At 44.3% G+C, this 19,613-nt stretch overlaps 1 protein-coding gene across 9 annotated transcripts in view; it reads right to left on the bottom strand.

Annotated features, from left to right (window-relative positions):
* The window catches only part of TP63 (tumor protein p63), a 420,512-nt gene that overhangs the window by 314,128 nt on the left and 86,771 nt on the right, over positions 1-19,613 (bottom strand). For all 9 annotated transcript variants that reach the window (XM_073589416.1, XM_073589417.1, XM_073589414.1 and 6 more), the window contains exons 2-3: positions 17,531-17,647; positions 14,799-14,931 (exon numbers count right to left, since the gene is read on the bottom strand). In XM_073589416.1, coding sequence (XP_073445517.1) covers positions 14,799-14,931; positions 17,531-17,592 — 195 coding nt within the window. In that variant the 5' untranslated portion in view covers positions 17,593-17,647. The remainder of the gene's footprint in view (positions 1-14,798; positions 14,932-17,530; positions 17,648-19,613) is intronic.

The following is a 19,613-nucleotide window of genomic DNA, read 5'->3' as shown; positions in this document are numbered from 1 at the left end:
ATTCGACGGTCAAAAAGCGCGTGGGCTTCACCTGTAGTCCTCGTGCCTAAAAAGGATCGAACCACCAGGTTCTGCATGGACTACAGGAGGCTCAACGCCATCACAACCTCTGATGCCCACCCGATGCCGCGCATCGAGGATCTGCTCGAGTGGTTGACAAACGCCAACTACATATCCATCATGGATTTGAGTCGGGGATACTGGCAGATTCCCCTGAGCCCTGAGGCGCAGGAGAAATCCGCCTTTATCACCCCCTTTGGACTGTACGAGTCCACGGTCATGCCCTTCGGCATGAAGAATGCCCCTGCCGCTTTCCAGCGGATGGTCAACCACCTGCTTCGGGGACTGGAGGAGTACGCGGTGGCGTACTTAGACGATATTGCCGTCTTCAGTTCCACCTGGGAGGAACACCTTCAGCACCTCCAGGAGGTGCTCAAGCGTCTTCACCAGGCAGGCCTGACCATCAAGCCGGGGAAGTGCCAGATAGGCATGCGCAAGGTCCGGAGCCAGAAAAAGTGGACGCAATCGTGTCCTGGCCCACCCCCAGGACCAAGAAGCAGGTGAAGTCCTTCTTGGGCACTGCAGGGTACTATAGGCGGTTCGTACAGGACTATAGTGCCCTTGCCAAACCCTTGACTGACCTCACCAAGCAGAGGCTACCCCAGTCAACTGGACAGATGACTGTGAGGCAGCTTTCCAAGCTTTGAAAGGAGCCCTGTGCAACTCTCCAGTGTTGAGAGCAGTCGACAGTAGTCACCCGTTTCTGGTACAGACCAACGCCAGCGAGTTTGGCCTCGGTGCTGTGCTTAGCCAGGTCGATTCGGGGGACCAAGAGCACCCCGTGTTGTACCTGAGCCGGAAACTTTTGCCGAGGGAAGTGGCATACTCGACCATCGAGAAGGAGTGTCTGGCCATGGTGTGGGCACTGCAGCGTTTGCAGCCCTACCTGTACGGGCGTGCCTTCACGGTGGTAACTGACCACAACCCTCTGAGCTGGTTACACACAGTGTCCGGAAGCAATGGAAGATTGCTCCGCTGGAGCCTTGCCCTTCAACAGTACGACTTTACTGTAAAACACAGGAAGGGCAGCGAAAATGGCAATGCCGATGGGTTGTCCCGCCGGGGCGAACCCACTGAGGTGCGCATGGCCGATTACCGAGAGGTAATGCCTCCTTAGCGCCCTCTTAAGGGGGGAGGTGTGATGTACAAATGTCTGCAAAATATGTTGTTTTCTGTTGGAATGTGCTAGAAATCTCCCCTTCCCTTCTGAGTTACATGGCACACTGAAGCTATAGCAGTGCCTACCCTCCCCCAAGTGTTATCACCTCTCCAGCTAGCAATAGGATACTTCCTGCTATCACCATTTGGCTCCTCTTCAGAGCGGGAAAAACTTCTTTGTTTGAAATGAATAAAACTATGAGAGACTATACCATAAGAACCAAATACCCTAGAGATATGAAAATCACATTTTTGTAGTCCGGGCGGTCACAGCGTCGCTGCCGTGGTTCTTGCGAAGCCTAATCCTTTCAGAACCTGAGATATGTGTTCCAGCTAAACGGTGTATCAGAACTACTGCATATTTGGTCTTGAATTATTGTACTCAACAAATCACAACCAATGATGCCCTATATGTGTCTGTGCGGGCTGCCCCCACGGAGTTATGATTAGTATAAGTTTTCTAGTGTAATTCTAAATCCAAAAGGGAGAGGTGGGATTAACCCAGCATGCATCTCTCCGTGATGTCACATAGCAAGTCTATAAAGCATTTCCTGGACAAAACCAGCTCAGAACAGCTGCAGAGTCCGGGCTGACAAGAACTCAGATGAGCGGAGAAGTGCAGCTCCGCCTCCACCCCCCTTAAAACCACATGGGATGCCTAACAACAATATGGAACTGTGAGTGTAACCTCTTTGTTTTCTCCACTTTTATTTTATACCTGTACTGTACATATTTTATGTCTCAATTTTATAGCAACTTTTATCTGTAATCACTGTCCTCTTTCGGAAAATAAATGAAATTATTTAGATCTGTCTCCATGCTCTAAGAATCGAACTATACGCCTTTGTTAGATAATCGCTACTAATTCAAGGGGTTTGCCACGGACCCTCTTAATTTAACACTGTGAATTAAGTAACCGTGACTGGTGGCAGCGCGTTGTGCACGGCTATTGCGGCTTGCTGGCAGTCCAGAAGGGTCTTATATTGCTGAATAAGGGTCTGCGGCCACAGCATTGATAATTCCCTTTCTGCAGAAGCCTGATTGCCGGTTCACAACAGGCAGCCCGTCCGGCGACCAATTATCCTAGGTGCAGTTCCCTGACTGACCTGAGGGTAAGGGGGGCGCCGGAGAGCTGCGAGTTCCAAAGTGGAACTGAGAAAGTGGGATATACATAAATCCCCGCAGTACTTGGAAGATTGATAGCAGTGGTGGGGCATCCAAATTAAACTCCCCCTGCGGCAAATTGTAGAGCGAGATTAGCTTGCTGGATATTTTTGGTCACATGGTGCCAGTGGTGGGATAACTAAGATAAGCCCCAATGGTGCCTGTGATAGCCGTGTGCCGGCAGTGTGTCTCGTCCCTCCGTCCGCTGATACACCCGTGTCAGTGGTGGGACTGTGACATAGTGGTGACACAGGGTCCGCTGTCCGTCGCGTTTTGGTGGCAGCGGGACCCCCGTTAGTCGCCTCCGTAAGTGGACGAACGGCCGTGGGCTGTTCGTCACACTCACCATTCTTCTTTTCTGCCTTTCTGATATTTTTCTTGGCCTGCCACTTCTGGGCTTAGCAAGAACTGTACCTGTGTTCTTCCATTTCCTTACTATGTTCCTCACAGTGGAAACTGACAGGTTAAATCTCTGAGACAACTCTTTGTATCATTCCCCTGAAAAGCTATGTTGAAAAATCTTTGCTTTCAGATCATTTGAGAGTTGTTTTGAGGAGCCCATGATGCCACTCTTCACAGGAGAATCAAATAGGAGAACTACTTGCAAGTGGCCACCTTAAATACCTTTTCTCATGATCTGATACACCTGGCTATGAAGTTCAAAGCTCAATGAGGTTACAAAACCAATTTAGTGCTTCAGGAAGTCAGTAAAAAGTAGTTAGGAGTGTTCAAATCAAGAAAATGATAAGGGTGCTCATACTTTTGCACCTGTCAAATTTTGTTTAAATGCAGATTGCACATTTTCTGTTAGTACAATAAACCTCATTTGAATCCAGAAATATAACTGAATCCATCAGTTATTAGATATATGAAACTGAAATAGCTGTTGCAAGAACCAAAATTGTTATAAAGAAAAAAGGTTAACATTAATAGGGGTGCCCAAACTTTTACATATGACTGTATATTAAATTTGATGGCACCACATCTGCAAAGAACCAGCTATCAAAATGTAAAATTAACTCATGTGATAAACACTGTAAAAAACGAAGAGGGGTGGGAGGACACCAGAATTGTGATTCTTTCAGTCACTAAAGCCTCCCTAAAAATATACTATATAAAGGCAATGTTCCACTAACCCAAAATGCTAAAAACAAAAACAAGCCCTCATAGCTATATCAGCACAACAAAAAAAAGCTATTTGACCAGGAAGAGGGAGAAGAAGAAAAAAAAACAAAAAAAACAAAACGCAAAAACTAAAAATTGTCTGGTTCTAAAGTGGATAAAAAGCACATACTGTATGTCTCATTGTTTCAGGGAGTGTAACTAGGGTGCACACTTACTCAAGTACAAAACACCAATCTTAATGAATCAGACCCAAGAACCTTACAAGTTAGCGAATACTTTCTTTTATAAAGCAATAAGAAATGAGCAGAAGCTGCAATAATTTGGACACAGACAAGATCCATGAAAGCACCGTGATAAGCCGTGTAAACTACACACAGCTGAACTCCCTCTGCTGGCCACTCTGTGAACAACATGAAGAAATTGAACCATAACTGAAGATCGGCCTTACACTTCGGAGTAATGTACACTGAGCATGCCAATGATTTAATAAATAAGAGCAAACTTTTGTGGCTTGGAGAAAGAAGGTTAGAGAATGTTGAAAACCAACATGTTCCCCCTCTTGCCCTCATTGGAGATCAAATACTGTCCGCAATTCTTTTCTACTGCAATTACCATAAAAGCTAGTTTAATTTGAGTGCGCATATTAGGGCTTGCTCACACGAGCGTATACATCGGGCGAGTGTGCTAGGTGATGTTTTATCGGATAGCACTAGGACCAATGTTATTCATTGCTACCCATTACCCCTACAACCGTGACGTGATTGCAAGGTGCCACATGTCCTGTGCCTGCCACGTTGGTACTGTAGTGAAGTCCAGCCACAGACTGGGTTTGATAGATTGGTTGGGTTTATTGTATTGCTGTAAATGGAAAAAGCAATCAAACGATCAAACGTTCAAATCAACTAAGATGTACTTGCAAAAAAGTTAATATGAAAAAGTTAAAATAACAAAATTCAGTATTGCCACATCCGTAAGAATCTGATCAAAACAAAGATTATTTCTCTCGTACTGTAAACTTTAAAGAAAAAAGAAAAAAAGAAAAAACAAATCTAAATAAAAGGCCAGAATTGCCAGTCTGCAGTATATATTTAATTTGAACAGCAATGAAGCATAAAAAGAATGAAAAGCATTTGGCACCTCTTTAAATTGTATCGACCTGTGGAATAGTTAGTAAGTCATTTTTAAATTGCACATAGGAGGACATAAAAATGAAATCAAAGCAATAAATCTTGTCTCAATTTTACCCCTTGACTTTTCTTTTCCCGATTTTGAGTGCAATATATAGTCAATTAAATGGTGGCATTTAAAACTGCAATTCACCATGCAAAAACCAAGCCCGTATCTGATAATGTTGAGAAAAAAAAAAAACACAAAAAAAAAACCACACAACTTGTGTTTCCTTTAAGAGGCTGAAAAAAAAAAAATTACAATATGAATGGGTTAAGTAATGTTTCCTACATGTTTATCTCGTCTATCATATAGAATGAAGTGTGCAACCTAAAAATTCATCTTGATATGAGGTTAAATAACTGGCTAATGGGTTTTTATAAAAAAAAAAATAATAAAAGAACAGAAAACCAGAAGTCCTGTCTGCCAAAAGGAATACTAGTCATGTCTGACAATATTTGCACTTAAATACTAATATTTAATATCGAATGCACATTCTACATTCACTTTGCACCTGTGTAGAGAGCAACAGGAAGAATTCTGAACATAATGTGGTCAGAAGTCGCCCGTCCAATTCTGCTCTGAATCTGTGCCAAAAAACGAGGGGCGGCGGGGATTCTCAGTTCAGAAAGGACTTGCTGATCATCACACAGATATAGAAAGATGGTATATATAAAATGTTGTTTTTGTTTATTACCATGTTCACCAAACGCTAAAACTGACCTGCCATTATGATTCTCCAGGTCATTGCGAGTTCTTTTTTTTATTTAAGTGGAGAAAAATCCTACCATTGGTAAAAAAAACTGCGCCATTTTCCGAGACCTGTAGTCTCTTCATTTTTCATGATCTAGGGCTGGGTGAGGGCTTATTTTTTACTCGCCAAGCTGATGTTTTTATTGATACCATTTTGGTGTAGATACAATCTTTTGATTGCCCGTTATTGCAATGTAGCGGCGACCAAAGACGTAATTTTGGCATTTTGAATTTTTTTTCTCGTTACGCTGTTTAGTGATCAGGTTAATTTTTTTTTTATTGACAGATCAGGCGATTCTGAATGTGGCAATACCAAATGTGTATATTTGATTTTTTTATCGTTTTATTTTGAATGGGGCGAAAGGGGGGTGATTTGAGCATTTATTTTTTTATTTAAATTTTTTTTTATTAAACTTTTTGCATGCTTTAAGAGACTAGAAGCTGCAGTTGTCTGATTCCCTCTTCTACACACAGGTGATGATTAGATCGCCTGTGTGTAGCAGAAATGCTCACTTGTTATGAGCTCCGACCAGCAGGCGGTGCTCATAGCAATCTAACAATAACAACCATAGAGGTCTGCTTTAGACCTCTGGTTGTTATGCCGACCCATCCGTGACCCGCCATCACGTGACAGTCACCAATGGGAGAGATTTCTGATGAGCTCCCGCGAGTTAAATGCCGCTGTCCGAGAGCAATTCAATCCACGGCGGTTAGAGGCACATGTCAGCTGTTCAAAACCCAATTTCAGAAAGGGGTTAATTTTTTGGCTACGGTCAAGTTATCAGTATTTGGTTAGTATTTTACATTAGTATTTGTAAGTCAAAATCAGGTGAGGAATAATCAGAGGAAAAGTATAATAGAAACATCACTACTTCTGTATTTATCACCCACTCCTGGTCTTGGCTTAAAAATACTTAAGTGAAATACAGTCCAAATACTGATAGGGGGTCTGAGGCTACGGTCACACTATAAGAAACCTCTCCCCCAGCCAAACAAGTCGTCCTGCTTTGTGCTGATGAGGGGTAAACACTAGAGTTGAGCGAAACGGGTCGAAAAATTTCAAAAGTCGCCGACTTTTGGCAAAGTCGGGTTTCATGAAACGAAACCCGACCCTAGGATGAGGTCGGCCACGAGGTCGGCGACTTACGCGCCAAAGTCGCGTTTCAAAAGTTTGTTTTGCGCTCTTTTTCAGCCAATCAGGATCCACGGACACTGTGCGCAACGTGATGACATAGACAGGGGTCACCACCATCTTTCAGAAGGGCATGCAAGTGATTGGCGTCACAGGGGTTATAAAATGGCGTGCACGCCGACCGCCATCTTACTTCTGCCGATCTTAGCATAGGGAGAGGTTGCTGCTGCTGATTCTGTAGGGAGAGCGTTAGGCAGGGAAGAAGAAAAAAAAACTGCTTCTGCTGCTAGCGATTTTGCCTGTACAACACACCAGTCACTGTGTGTGCAGTGCAAGGGGAGGCTATATTGTGGTGGATCAGCGGTGTTGGTTGTTAGGCTGCCTTCTAAGGCTTCCTGACAGCTGCATTGCTGTTTACCCACTGCTCTGCAAACTGCTTTTTTAAAAGCAATCCCATTTTTTTTTTTCGTCCTGCTGAGGTACTGAGCGTGCATTTTTTCACACCATACAGCGGTGTACGCTCCTCACACAGTACCGTGTAACGGCTGTTATCACAGCCAAAGTGAAGCTGTGTGTCACTCTGTGAGAATAAGTCGAGGACATGTTCCGTTCTTACAGACCTGCACCTACTAGTTTTGTCTAGCTTTCAAACAGTTAAATATATTTGCTGTTTGATCACATTCAAAACTATAGAGAGACAGCGTGTGTCAGTCCGTATACTTAAAAAACACGGAGCTTGACAATTTTACGTACACCGGACAGCCGTGTACGTGCACGCTCCTCTCAGTACCGTGTAACGGCTGTTATCACGGCCACAGTGAAGCTGTGTGTCACTGTGGAAGGATAAGTGGAGGACTTGTTCCGTTCTTACAGACATACACTCTAGGGAGATTCCTATTCTGCCCAATTCTACATACACCTTGTAGTTTGTGATATACTAGCCAATTTCTGCCTGTGACATAGCGCTCTGATATTCAGTGGGCCTCACACAATCCAAAAGTGTCCAGTGTCCACAAATGTGTGCAGAAATTCAAAATCTCCCTTATCCTGTAGTCACTTTTTTCACACCTGTGCCATCGAGCCTGTGACATAGCGCTGTGATATTCAGTGGGCCTCACACAATCCATAAGTGTCCAGTGTCCACAAGTGTGTGCAGAAATTCAAAATCTCCCTGTCCTATAGACACCTTGTTTTACATTACTATATAGTTTGTTGGATTTTGTCTACATTTCTACAAAAAAAAAATGAGGAAGGCTGGTGGAAGAGGCCGTGGAATTGGGCGGGGGTTGGCAGCTGGTAATGATGGTGTTAGTGGTGGATCTGATGGTAGTGGCAAGAGCAAAATAGGACCGAATGCAGGAGGTATTGAGCCTGCGTCATCGTCTGGCTCCATAAGGCTTCGAAGGCTTAGTTTTCTAGGAGTTGGCATACCGCTTTTAAAGCCAGAGCATCAGGAAAAAGTTTTGTCTTACATTGCTGACTCAGCCTCCAGCTCTATCGCCTCCTCTTCTGAAGTTGTAAAAAGTAAAAGCACTGAGTCGTCATTGGAGGCTCATGTTCATGAACCACACCTTTCCTTGTGTCCTTCACCCCAACCAAGATTGAAAGATGACGCAGGCCATACTACTGATTACTCCATGGAGCTGTTTTCACATACCATGCCTGGATTATCAAGTGAAATGGTGAATTACCCAGGCCAAGATGAATCTGACATGGAGTGCACTGATGCACAGCCGCTGATAGATGATTCTGCTGGTACATTCACTCAGAGCACTACATTGTCCTCGCAGTGTACAGAGCCAGATTCTGACCCTGATGAGACTCAGGTGCCCCTTCTCTCACACTATACCACCATACACGGTGACACAGAGGAAGGTGCACATGACATTGAAGAGGAGGTGATCGATGACCCAGTTGTTGACCCAGATTGGCATCCATTTCGGGAAGAGGGTGCTGCTTCCAATAGCTCAGATGAGGAGCATCCACAGCAGACATCGACATCGCAACAGCTGTTATCTGGCAGGCCCGGAGCACTCCAAAGACAGGTTCCAAACATCAAAAGAGTTGCTGGACAGCTTGTCCAGAGGGTCAAAAGATCACAGCGTGCTAGGCCGCAAAATGTCTGCCAAAGTAGGAAGAGTGCAGTGTGGCACTTTTTTGAACAAAATCCTCATGATCAGGCCAAGGATATCTGTAAGAAGTGCGCAAAGACCTTTAGCCGAGGGAAAAATCTGAAAAATTTGAATACCAGTTGCATGCTCATACATTTAACCACCATGCACTTGCAAGCGTGGACACAACACCAAACCTCAAGTGCCACATGTGCAACTGATCACAAAGAAGGTAGTCAGCAACGCTACATTGTTTCCCCCACTGTAAGCCCACCGGTTAGCACAGCAGCAAATGTTGAGGTGTCGTTGCAAGGCCACAGCAGTCAGGGAATCCCACTGATATATCAACGAAATACTGAATCTAGGCCATCAGAAAGAACACCAACTCCATCACCATCATCAACCCTCTCTCAGTCCGCACTGTCCACCGCTACTTCCACCATATGCAGCTCTCAAGTCCAGCTCACCCTCCCACTGGGTTTGAACGCCCACATTGCCAAACTAATCTCGTTTGAGATGATGCCCTATCGGTTGGTGGAAAGCGCAGCTTTCCGCGAACTCATGGCCTATGCAGTACCACGCTATGACCTACGCAGTCGCCACTTCTTCTCTCGCAAAGCCATCCCAGCCCTCCACCATCATGTAAAAGACTGCATTGTCCATGCACTCAAGCAGTCAGTGAGTGGAAAGGTGCACCTCACAACTGATGCATGGTCCAGTCGGCATGGCCAGGGCCGTTACGTGTCCATCACTGCGCACTGGGTTAATGTGGTGGATGCAGGGTCTACAGGGGACAGCGGTGGTGGGACAGTGCTGCCTAGCCCATGGTATAGGAAACAGTTGGCTGTAGGCGTTCGACCCTCGTCCTCCAGAAGCGAAAGCTCGTCCACAGAGCGCAGTCGTACGAGCACTCCATCTGCAGCTGCCACTGTTGCACACGAGGTGTCCCCCTATCGAGCAGCTAGTGGAAAGCGTCAGCAGGCTGTGTTGCAGATGATGTGTTTGGGCGACAGACACACCGCCGAGGTGCTGGCCGAGTACTTGAAGCGACAAACTGAGTCATGGCTGGGCAGTGTACATCTTGAGGCAGGCAAGGTAGTTAGTGATAATGGCCGTAATTTTGTGGCAGCCATAGCCCTTTCAAAACTCAGCCACATACCTTGCTTGGCTCACACCTTGAACCTGGTGGTGCAGTGCTTCCTCAAAAATTATCCGGAGTTAACAGCCCTGCTCCAGAAGGTGCGAAGACATCCGCTGGTCGCCTGTACACTCCGTTCGTATGCAGAAGCTGCAGCGATTGCTCCACCTTCCCAACCACCGCCTCATTATCGACATTGCAACAAGGTGGAACTCCACCCTGCACATGGTGGAGCGGCTGTGCAAGCAGAGGCAGGCCATAATGCATTTGTGGAAGGATACACGGCCAGGCACTTTCAGAGCAGACATGGAGTTGACAGGTGTGCAGTGGTTGAAGCTGAAAGACCTCTGTAAAGTCCTTCAGTGTTTTGAGGAATGCACACAGCTGGTAAGCGCAGACGACGCCATCCTAAGCATGAGCATCCCACTTATGCGTCTGCTCATGCAAACTTTGACGCACCTTAAGGAGCAGGCGTCTGCAGCCAATGTTGATGAGGAGGAAGAGGAGGAGGGAATCCTTGATGACATTCAGTCATTGTCTGCTCAGGGACCTCTCCTGGACGAGGTGGAGGAAGAAGAAGAAGAGGAGGATGATGATGGGGATGATTACTTAGGGGAGGAGGATGCATCTCGTGGGGCAAGTGAAAATGTTGGCGTGGCAAGGTCTGGTACAGGGTTTGTGCGTGACTGGAGGGATGTGGATTTGCCAGAAAGTGCTCCTCCAACCAGCACTCACAGTGCATCATTGACACCGGGAACATTGGCCCACATGTCAGATTATGCTTTGTAGATCCTAAAAAGGGACCCCCGCATTGCCAAAATGATTAACGATGACGACTACTGGTTGGCCAGCATCCTGGATCCACGCTATAAAGGCAAATTACAAAACATCATGCCACAGGAGAACCTTGACCTAATATTGGCTAATAAACAAGCAACTCTGGTAAATCAGTTGCTTGAGGCATTCCCAGCACACAGCAGCGGTGATGGTTCTCACACGAGCCGTACGGGCCGGGGGCAGCTTGGCAGAGGTGTTCATGGTGCACACAGCAGAAGTGGCGTTGGAGACAGGGTTTTCATGACAATGTTGTGGACTGATTTTTCAAGTACCGCTCACACAACTGGTAATACTGCATCGATGGAAAGTGACAGGAGACAGCAGTTGTCAACTATGGTTACAAACTACTTTTCCTCCCATATCGATGTTCTCCCACACAGGTCATTCCCCTTTGACTATTGGGCCGCTAAACTGGACACCTGGCCTGAATTGGCACAATATGTCTTACAGGAGCTCGCTTGCCCAGCTGCAAGTGTGCTATCGGAAAGAGTCTTCAGTGCAGCTGGATCAATTCTGACAGAAAAAAGGACCCATCTGTCAACCCAAAATGTGGATGATCTAACCTTCATTAAAATGAACCATGCATGGGTTTCCAAGGATTTTGTCCCACCTTCCCCTGATGACACATAGGGTGACAGAAAAATGGCTTGCTTTGGTCCACCTCTTCCAGGGACTTGACCTATTTTGCCTTTTGCATCAGCTGAATGTCCAACATCAACATATGCCACTTTCTAAAACTCCCTAACTGTGCTGCCCCCCCCCCATGGCCGGGGTCACCACCTAGCGCACGACACCGTGCGAGTGCCGTTGCCCTGGACAGGTGGGTAGGCCGACACTTGGGCGCGGGCATTGGCACAGGGTCCCTCATAGTGCAATCAAGTGTCTCTGACGGTGGTGGTGCACACCCGCCGTCAGACACACCGCCGTACTATGAGGGGCCCAGTGCCAGTACCGACGCCCACGAGTGGGCCCCCCTTGCTTGGACAGGGCCCCAGCATTTGCAATCTTTACCTCTCCCTGCTCCTCCGCTGTGTAGTCTGGGCCGTCAAATCCATACTGTGCCTGACACCGTCTGAGCCTGCCTCCTGATGTATAGACATATTTTGAATGTGTACGCTATCCATACATGTTATCTGGGGATACGTTACCCTTTCTCACCTTTGTGCAATCACGTGCAATCCATACTGGGCCTAACACCGTCTGAGCCTGCCTCCTGATGTATAGACATATATTTTGAATGTGTACGCTATCCATACATGTTATCCGGGGATACGGTACCCTTTCTCACCTTTGTGCAATCACGAGCAAGCCATACTGGGCCTAACACCGTCTGAGCCTGCCTCCTGATGTATTGACATATATTTTGAATGTGTTCGCTATCCATACATGTTATCCGGGGTTACGGTACCCTTTCTCACCTTTGTGCAATCACGTGTAATCCATACTGGGCATGAGAACGGCTGGTGAGCTGTTAAGCAAGCTACAGCACCTGTGGTTTGCACACGTAAGTTTTTCATTTTTTCAGGAATGACGGTTAGGCCTAATTCCGGAACTGCGGTTGACCTGCACTTACTGGGAAATCATCGTTCGCGGGTAATAATTGTAATCAGTGATCCCCATCACTAACGTTGTTCAGCGGGTTATCTGCACCTGTAAGCGACAAACGCTGGCCTTTTCAGTGTAGCGCACATGCAGCCACGGACATGTAAGGGCATGACACACCAGTTATTGGCCAATCTCATGTGCCAGAGCCTCAAGTGTCCCTCTAGTAAGCCGGACTCGGACCGCGGGGCATGACAGAGTCTCGTTCGTTAACGGAATTAAGCTTGCAATGTGTGCATCTTTTCTGTAGCTGGCATGGTTGAGGTTTCCCAGGTGGAGTCGAATTTAACCGTAGGCTCCACTCCTGGTGGTGCCCTTCTGGACATTCCTTTAAGGTTCAGCTTTGCAACCATACTGCCCACGTAAAACAAACACTTTGCCTTCATGAACGCTGTTTGGAGGGTCATGACTCGTGGGAATAACGCCGCCCAATCAGTTAACCTGCTAGAGAGATCCTTCGTTGCTCCCAAGCATGACATCACACTCCCTAGGAGGAAGGTAATGCCACTGTGGCGACCGTACTCCTGGGGGCGACACAAGTGCACTGATGCCCAGCCACTGCTCGATGAATCTGCTGGTACATTGACCCAGACCACTACATTCCCCTCGCACGCCACACGGCCTGAATCTGACCCTGATGAAACTCAGGTTACCCTTCCCATATACAGTTCCATCTTACACGGTGACAAAGAGAAAGCTGCAGATGAAAGTGCAGGTTTGGCCCACCCGCCTTCAGACACACCACCGTACTATCAGGGGCCCTGTGCCAGTGCCGTCGCCAACGAGTGGGCCCCCCCTGCTTGCTCAGGATCACAGCACTTGCAAGGTTGAAATACTGTGCAGTGAGATGGAAGATGGGGACGGCGAGGAGTCCAGACTAGTACAGGGATTCCCTAGTGAGGAGACTTATTTGATTGTTTTCAATGTTGGGACCGCAATTTTTGGGGAGCACTATACTCTGGAGAATGATAGATGGGGCCCACCATACACTGGAACATTCCAAAGGTGGACATCAGCTACTGGAGCAGCATTTACAGGGCCCATTATACACTAGAGCATTAGAAATGGGGCCCATTATGTTTGGAGCATTATTTGGGCCCATAAGACAGTGGAGCTTCATCCATGGGGTCCATCATATACTGTAGCAATATGTGGAGCTCATCATATACTGTTTAAAACATTATATGGGACCAATGATTCTGTATGGAGAAATAGATGGGCCTCGTCATGAGATGTAAAAAGTGAAGTATTTTTCATTGTACTATACCGCTATTTCTCTGCCGTATCGGAGCATGATGAGTTGTGGTATGTGTTAAAGGGGCGCTCTTTCGCCCAGGGCACATGAAAACCTGGAGCCAGCCCTACCCCCCCACAACTTTAGCCAAATAACCCCCATTTTTCAGTGCGTAACTTGTATTATGAAGTTAATTAAGGTTGACAAGCTTAAGTAAGAAGAATTGATGCTTTTGGCATTCAAATGGGCACTGTAGCTGTGTTTCCTGTCCTCCTCTCACTGCCGACTTTTATTCCCCATTGACTTACATTGGGTTTCGTGTTTCGGGACGACCCCGACTTTTCTCTACAATCGGCCGATCTTGCTCGACCCGACTTTTGGAAAAGTCGGGTTTCACGAAACGAAACTCGATCCTAAAAAACCAAAAGTCGCTCAACTCTAGTAAACACCTTTCCGCAAATTGCGTTTCTAGCTTGGCTTCTTGCCCTTGGTTTATTGAATGGCCTTTCTAAAGGGTTCTTATTGACTTATGGGATTGCTACTTCCAATAGCTCTTTGCAAACCATAATATCACACATCCAGGGAAAATAACCTCTTGTATTTCAGTTTGCTGTGCAAAAAGAGAGGCAAGCTCAGTCACCATCTTAGACTCGGTTTCAACCTGGCATGATCCGATAGTCCTATCTACTTTCTAATCCTGTGAATCAGGCATACAGCACTCCATTAAGTCTTTATGGTAGCATGTGGAGGCTGCGTAGAATTCATGTACACGGCTTTTTTCTATCAAAACATTCAGACCCATATTAAAAACTTTCAAAGTTTTTTTTATTTCACCATTTTTTCTCCTATTTATATATTCCCAGAATCATCGTCCAACCTAGTGCAACTGGCTGAACAAGCTGCCTGTGTTTATGTTAGATATTCCAGCCAGATTCCAAATGTATTATAAATTTATTGACACGTCTTACCTTTTTTCTATTTCTATTTCTCTTTTATTGTTGATACAGGAATCAGACGGCACTGGTGACCAGCGCTAGTTTGACTAGAGTGTACATTATCACAAAAGACTGTGAAAACATAAGTGTTATTGGAGAAAGTTAAAACTTTCAGGTCTTTTGTCAAAAGGGAAAGGATTTGAAGCTTTTGTTGCTTACACGACCAAGGAGCTAACCTAATTCAATAACCTGGGTGTGTTTGTGTGCCTTAATATTTTTTGAAAGAAATGCTGCCACTAGAGGACGAGCCCTAGTCCCGATCTTTTCCATCTTCAAGAACAATTCTTATGATCAAGTAATTATCGGAAGGTCATAAACTTACCCACATTGGGTCAGTTAGGTCATAATCCTGCATCCTGATGCAATCCATGCTAATTTCAATCTTATTTGTTGGACCATTTTCTGTTGGATCACTGCAAAAATTCAAGTCTATGGGTTGTACAGAGTGCATTGGTCTGTAAAAGAATAAAGGAAAACTATTTGTTAACAAATCTCAAAAACACATTGAGCAATCAAAAGGAGACAATCTGAAGGCCCCGTTACACATAACAATGTCCCAGCGATCCCACCAATGATCCGACATGGATGGGATCGCTGGGACATCGTTAGACAGCCCCTCCAGCGATCAGGACCAGTGAGCACGCTGGTTTCCAAGGTAAACAGCGGGTATCCAAGAGCTGCGCGGCTCTTAGATACCCGCTATTTACATTGGAAACCAGCGCCGCTGATCGCTGGTCTCTCGCTGCCACACGCAGTGATGCGCACTGGCCTGCGGGAGACCAATGATCAAAAAATGGCCCAGGATGATGGAGCGCGATCAGGGGGACCGATCGCTGCTCCCCGTCACACACAGCGATATCGCTGGCGAGATCGCTGTGGAGTCACAAAATCATCGATCTCGCTGGTGATATCACTGTGTGTCACGGGGCCTTTACTGAAAACTGTGATTCTCACTGTGTAAACACGGTTTCCTAAAATGCTATTTGTTGCAGACTTTATAGATAGCTTGTCATTTTAAAAGAGGCTATTTAATAATCAGTTAGAAAACATTTTATACTTGTCTGGCTAGCTTACTGGAAGTACAGCTGCAGGGAGAAATGAAGTTATATTCTCCCTGGAGCTGCTCATTTCCAATTATCAGGTTGGAACAGGGCATAGTCAGGTTATGTTCCCACAATGAGTATTTGGCGAGATTTTTAAGTGTCAGATTTTCTGCAGCCTTTATGCACAAATTACCTAAATAAGTTTACTTGCAGATTTTTTTTTTTTCCCCATTGCATTCTTTTATGTGCATTTTAACTGCATTTTTGACAACAGTTTTTTGTCTCTTGGTGTGTAATGTTTTAAATTAAGCTGCTTTGTTTTTGATACTTCTAGGTATGTGGCTTTGACAAAACTTTGATATAGTAATGTGTGTTTTACATGCATTTTTAGCATATTTACACAGCGGAAACACGTTAAAAAAAAAAAAAAAAATTATTATCCTGTGGAATTTCCACATCTAATGGAATTCTATGGGAAGAATCTGAAAATAAAATGCAGCATATCCACAAAAGAAATTCACTTGTTAAGTTTAAAAATGCTCCGTCAACTAGTTTACACAGCACAAGAAAAAGAAGGAAAAAAAAAAGCACAGTTGGCATGAGATTTCTATAAATCCCATCCACTTTGTTGAAATTGTAATACTTTTTTTGTGAAGTGAAAATACACAGCATCAAAAACTCAAACTTATTGTGGGAACATACCCTTAAAGTCACAGCTAACTACATAGTAAGAGCTATAATTACTCCTCTGCACATTGATTGACAGCCTGTCCTGTTCCACTGTATCAATAAAGATGCAAGGAAGTAATTACAGTGCCATGTATTGAGCAGTGACTTACAGCTCTCTATACCAGCCCAATGAGTTGAAGTGAGCAACTGCAGACAGGATAAAACTTAACGGGAACCTGTCACCTGTTTTGATTCTATAATGCTGTAGATAAGCCCCCGATTTGACCTGAAAGATAAGAAAAGTAAGTTTTATTATACTCACCTGGGGGGGGGGTGGACCAGTCTGACGGGTGTCGCAGGTCTGGGTCTGGCACCTCCCATCTTCTTGCGATACCACCCTCCTGCTTGCTTCAATACCCATCGAACCTGACCACCCCCCCCACCGGTGAGCATAATAAAACGTATTTTTCTTGTCTTTCAGGTCAGCTTATCTACAGCATTATAGAATGCTGTAGATAAGCTCTGAAAGGCGGTGGCTGAATCCTTATAGCGGCCAAAACAGGTAACTGGTTCCCTTTAAGTTTTCTCCTTGTAGCCGTGTTTTCATTAACACAGCAATACAGGATTACAACACTATATACATGCAGATTATGGCAACTGGTACCTGTCTGACTGAGGTCATTGTTTAACCTCCAATTGCCTTGACAACTCAGTAATGGTGCGCAGTAGTGGTGGGGGTGGCAACCATCTCAATGCCTTGGTCACTATTGACCGTAGCATTTAGGAAATTAAACAGCTAGCGAGGGTGGCCACAATTTTTTGACCCATCTAATTACAGCTATATGACTATATGAAATGTCAAAGAAGGGATGTGCTAACCTTTTCAGAGGTTAGAGCTGTGCTCTCTAGCTCAATATTACAGCATAATGCCAACTAATTTTATACAGTTAAAATTAGTCTATTTACTGGTCCAGTAATATTCACATATTACTTGGGGCTCCAGACCTCATTCCAGTTGAGCAAAACTATTCTCAGGCCTATCTGCAAAATGGTAGTATGTGGCCACTGGATCAGAGCCCTGCAAACCTCCACTTACTTGCTGAAATTCTCAGGGGCATCTTCTGATTACTAGATTTGGCAAGATACCATGCAAGCATTGCGTTACATGGATGTTGCACCAGACCTAGAAATCAGAAGAGGGTTCACAGTGCTCTAGTCAGGGTCCTGAAAATCTTTTTGTTCAACCAAGCACCAAAAATTTGCTTAAAAAGCTGAATGTCCAAATGCTCCACTCAGTTTAAAGTCTAGTAATTTTCTACCCAGAAAGGCATGATATACTTACCCTAGAAATTCCCAGAGACGATCAAATACGCCTGGGCTCTTGTTGTCTGAATTCTGAGACATTGCTGTACGGTAATACCTTTCCTTACAGGAAAAATGGGTTGATGTATCCACAAATCTGGTTGGACAAAACAATAACATAATGACTTACTGGTATTCTAAACCATGAGTCTTACAAAATATATACATTTAGTTGGTGTTGATCTTGTCAACCAATTCTTTTATATATACACAGCAAAACGAAAGAAAATCTTTATGAAAAAGATAAATGGATAGATAGGAAACTATAAATAAGGAAAAGAAGAAGAAAACGAAAAATTAAAGAAAAAAAGGAAACAAGGGTCTTCAGCAGCAATGAGTGATTGATTGAAGAGCAGCACTCATGTGAGAGTGTTGAGTGAAGGTGAGGCAGTGACCCAGGAAATGGAGGAGGTGAAGCAGACTGATGTGGTTTAGGTATAGGAATATGATACATGACTCGACCACTGACTGCAAAAGTATAAACAGAATAAACACGTTACAGAGATGTAAGGATGAAATACTCTCAGTGGTCATAGACTGACAGATGACATGGTTTTCCTTCTAAACATTGATATCATTGACGATCAACCTGCAACCAAGAAGAAGTAGAAGAAAATGGCCAAGAAGGTAAATACTGCAGAAAGATGCAACAACAGCGTCTAGTCTGTCTGTTACAGTGCATGACCCAAGTATTTTAAACAGTTCAAAATATACAACCCTGTTTAAAGGGAAAAAAAAAACAAAAAACCATAAGCTTGTCTTGTTATATAAACTGATCCAATGTTACTAATAATGCATAAAAATTAAACACGAGATTTTTAGTACACATTTTGATAAGCCCATTTTCTCAGTTGGGATGATCTCTTAAGTTGAGCGCTATTGCGTGACAACTACTATGGTAGAAAGTTAGAAACTGTAGAGCGCCACCACACCTGGACAGTACTGCTACTGCTATGGGCCAAATCAGCTGAAAGATGTAGCAACACTGACCATCTAAAAGCAAAGGATGAAGAAGAAAAAAAAAAAAAAAAGCCATTTTTTAAAATCAACTTTTTTGAGCCAAAGCCAACAATTGATTGAACGTTACTTCTAAATATAACAGGGAAACATCTCTTTCCTGTTTGGTAGACTTCTGTACTTGAGAAAAAAAAAAAATGCATCAAAGAACTATAGTGGCATTTTTACTGCTAATTTAAAACACCTGGGAGGAAGTTCTGATATAGTTAGATAGATAATTAGATATATCCATGTGATGCACAGGTAGCCCAAAGTCCAAAGCAAGAGTAATTTTTGAAATGTGGCTTTCCATTGTAGCACATATCGGCATGTGCAACTTTTGTCCATATGCAATTGTTATCAAGAACATGTTCACTTTGCTCTAAAATAAATTTGTCACTGACAAATGTCTAGTCAGGGGCTTACCAATCACAGCTTCAGAGCATGAGATTTGGCCCATAAAGGAAGGGGGTCCGCTGTCGCCAGTGCAGAGATTAGATATTTTACACACACTGCTCAATTTAAATGGGTACACCCGGACAGATTTGTCAGAAAACATTTAGTTTCCTTTCAGAATAAACTTTTTTTTTTTAATCAGATACTACAATATTCCCACAAATATGGGTCGTCGATTGCAAGCTAGATTTATTATTTTGCAAACCCAAAGTAAATTTTCCTAACAAATTCATTAACCCCTGGGCAATTTTCTGTTTTTGCGTTTGTTTTTTGCTCCCCTTTTCCCAGAACCATTACTTTATTTTTCTGTCAAAAGCGTGATGCAAAGGGCTTGTTTTTTGCAGGACGAATTGTACTTTTGAACGACACCTTTGGTTTTAACATATCGTGTACTGGAAAACGGGAAAAATAATTCCAAGTGCAGTGAAATTGCAAAAAAAAAAAAAGTGCAAATCCACAGTTTTTTTAGTTTTTTTTTTTTTTTACCGTGCTCACTAAATTCTAAAACTGACCTGCCATTACTAGAGTTGAGCGACTTTGGTCGGATTAGGTTTCATGAAACAAAATTTGAGTCGGATGAAACTGGTCCGACCAGGGCAAAAAAAAGTCAG

Source organism: Dendrobates tinctorius, unplaced genomic scaffold (genome assembly GCF_039654945.1).
Source record: "Dendrobates tinctorius isolate UK_male_01 unplaced genomic scaffold, ASM3965494v1 ptg000107l, whole genome shotgun sequence".
NCBI classification, from domain to species: Eukaryota; Metazoa; Chordata; class Amphibia; order Anura; family Dendrobatidae; genus Dendrobates; species Dendrobates tinctorius.
The sequence above is the reverse complement of the archived record's forward strand: the minus strand, read 5'-3'. Positions and strand labels throughout refer to the sequence as shown.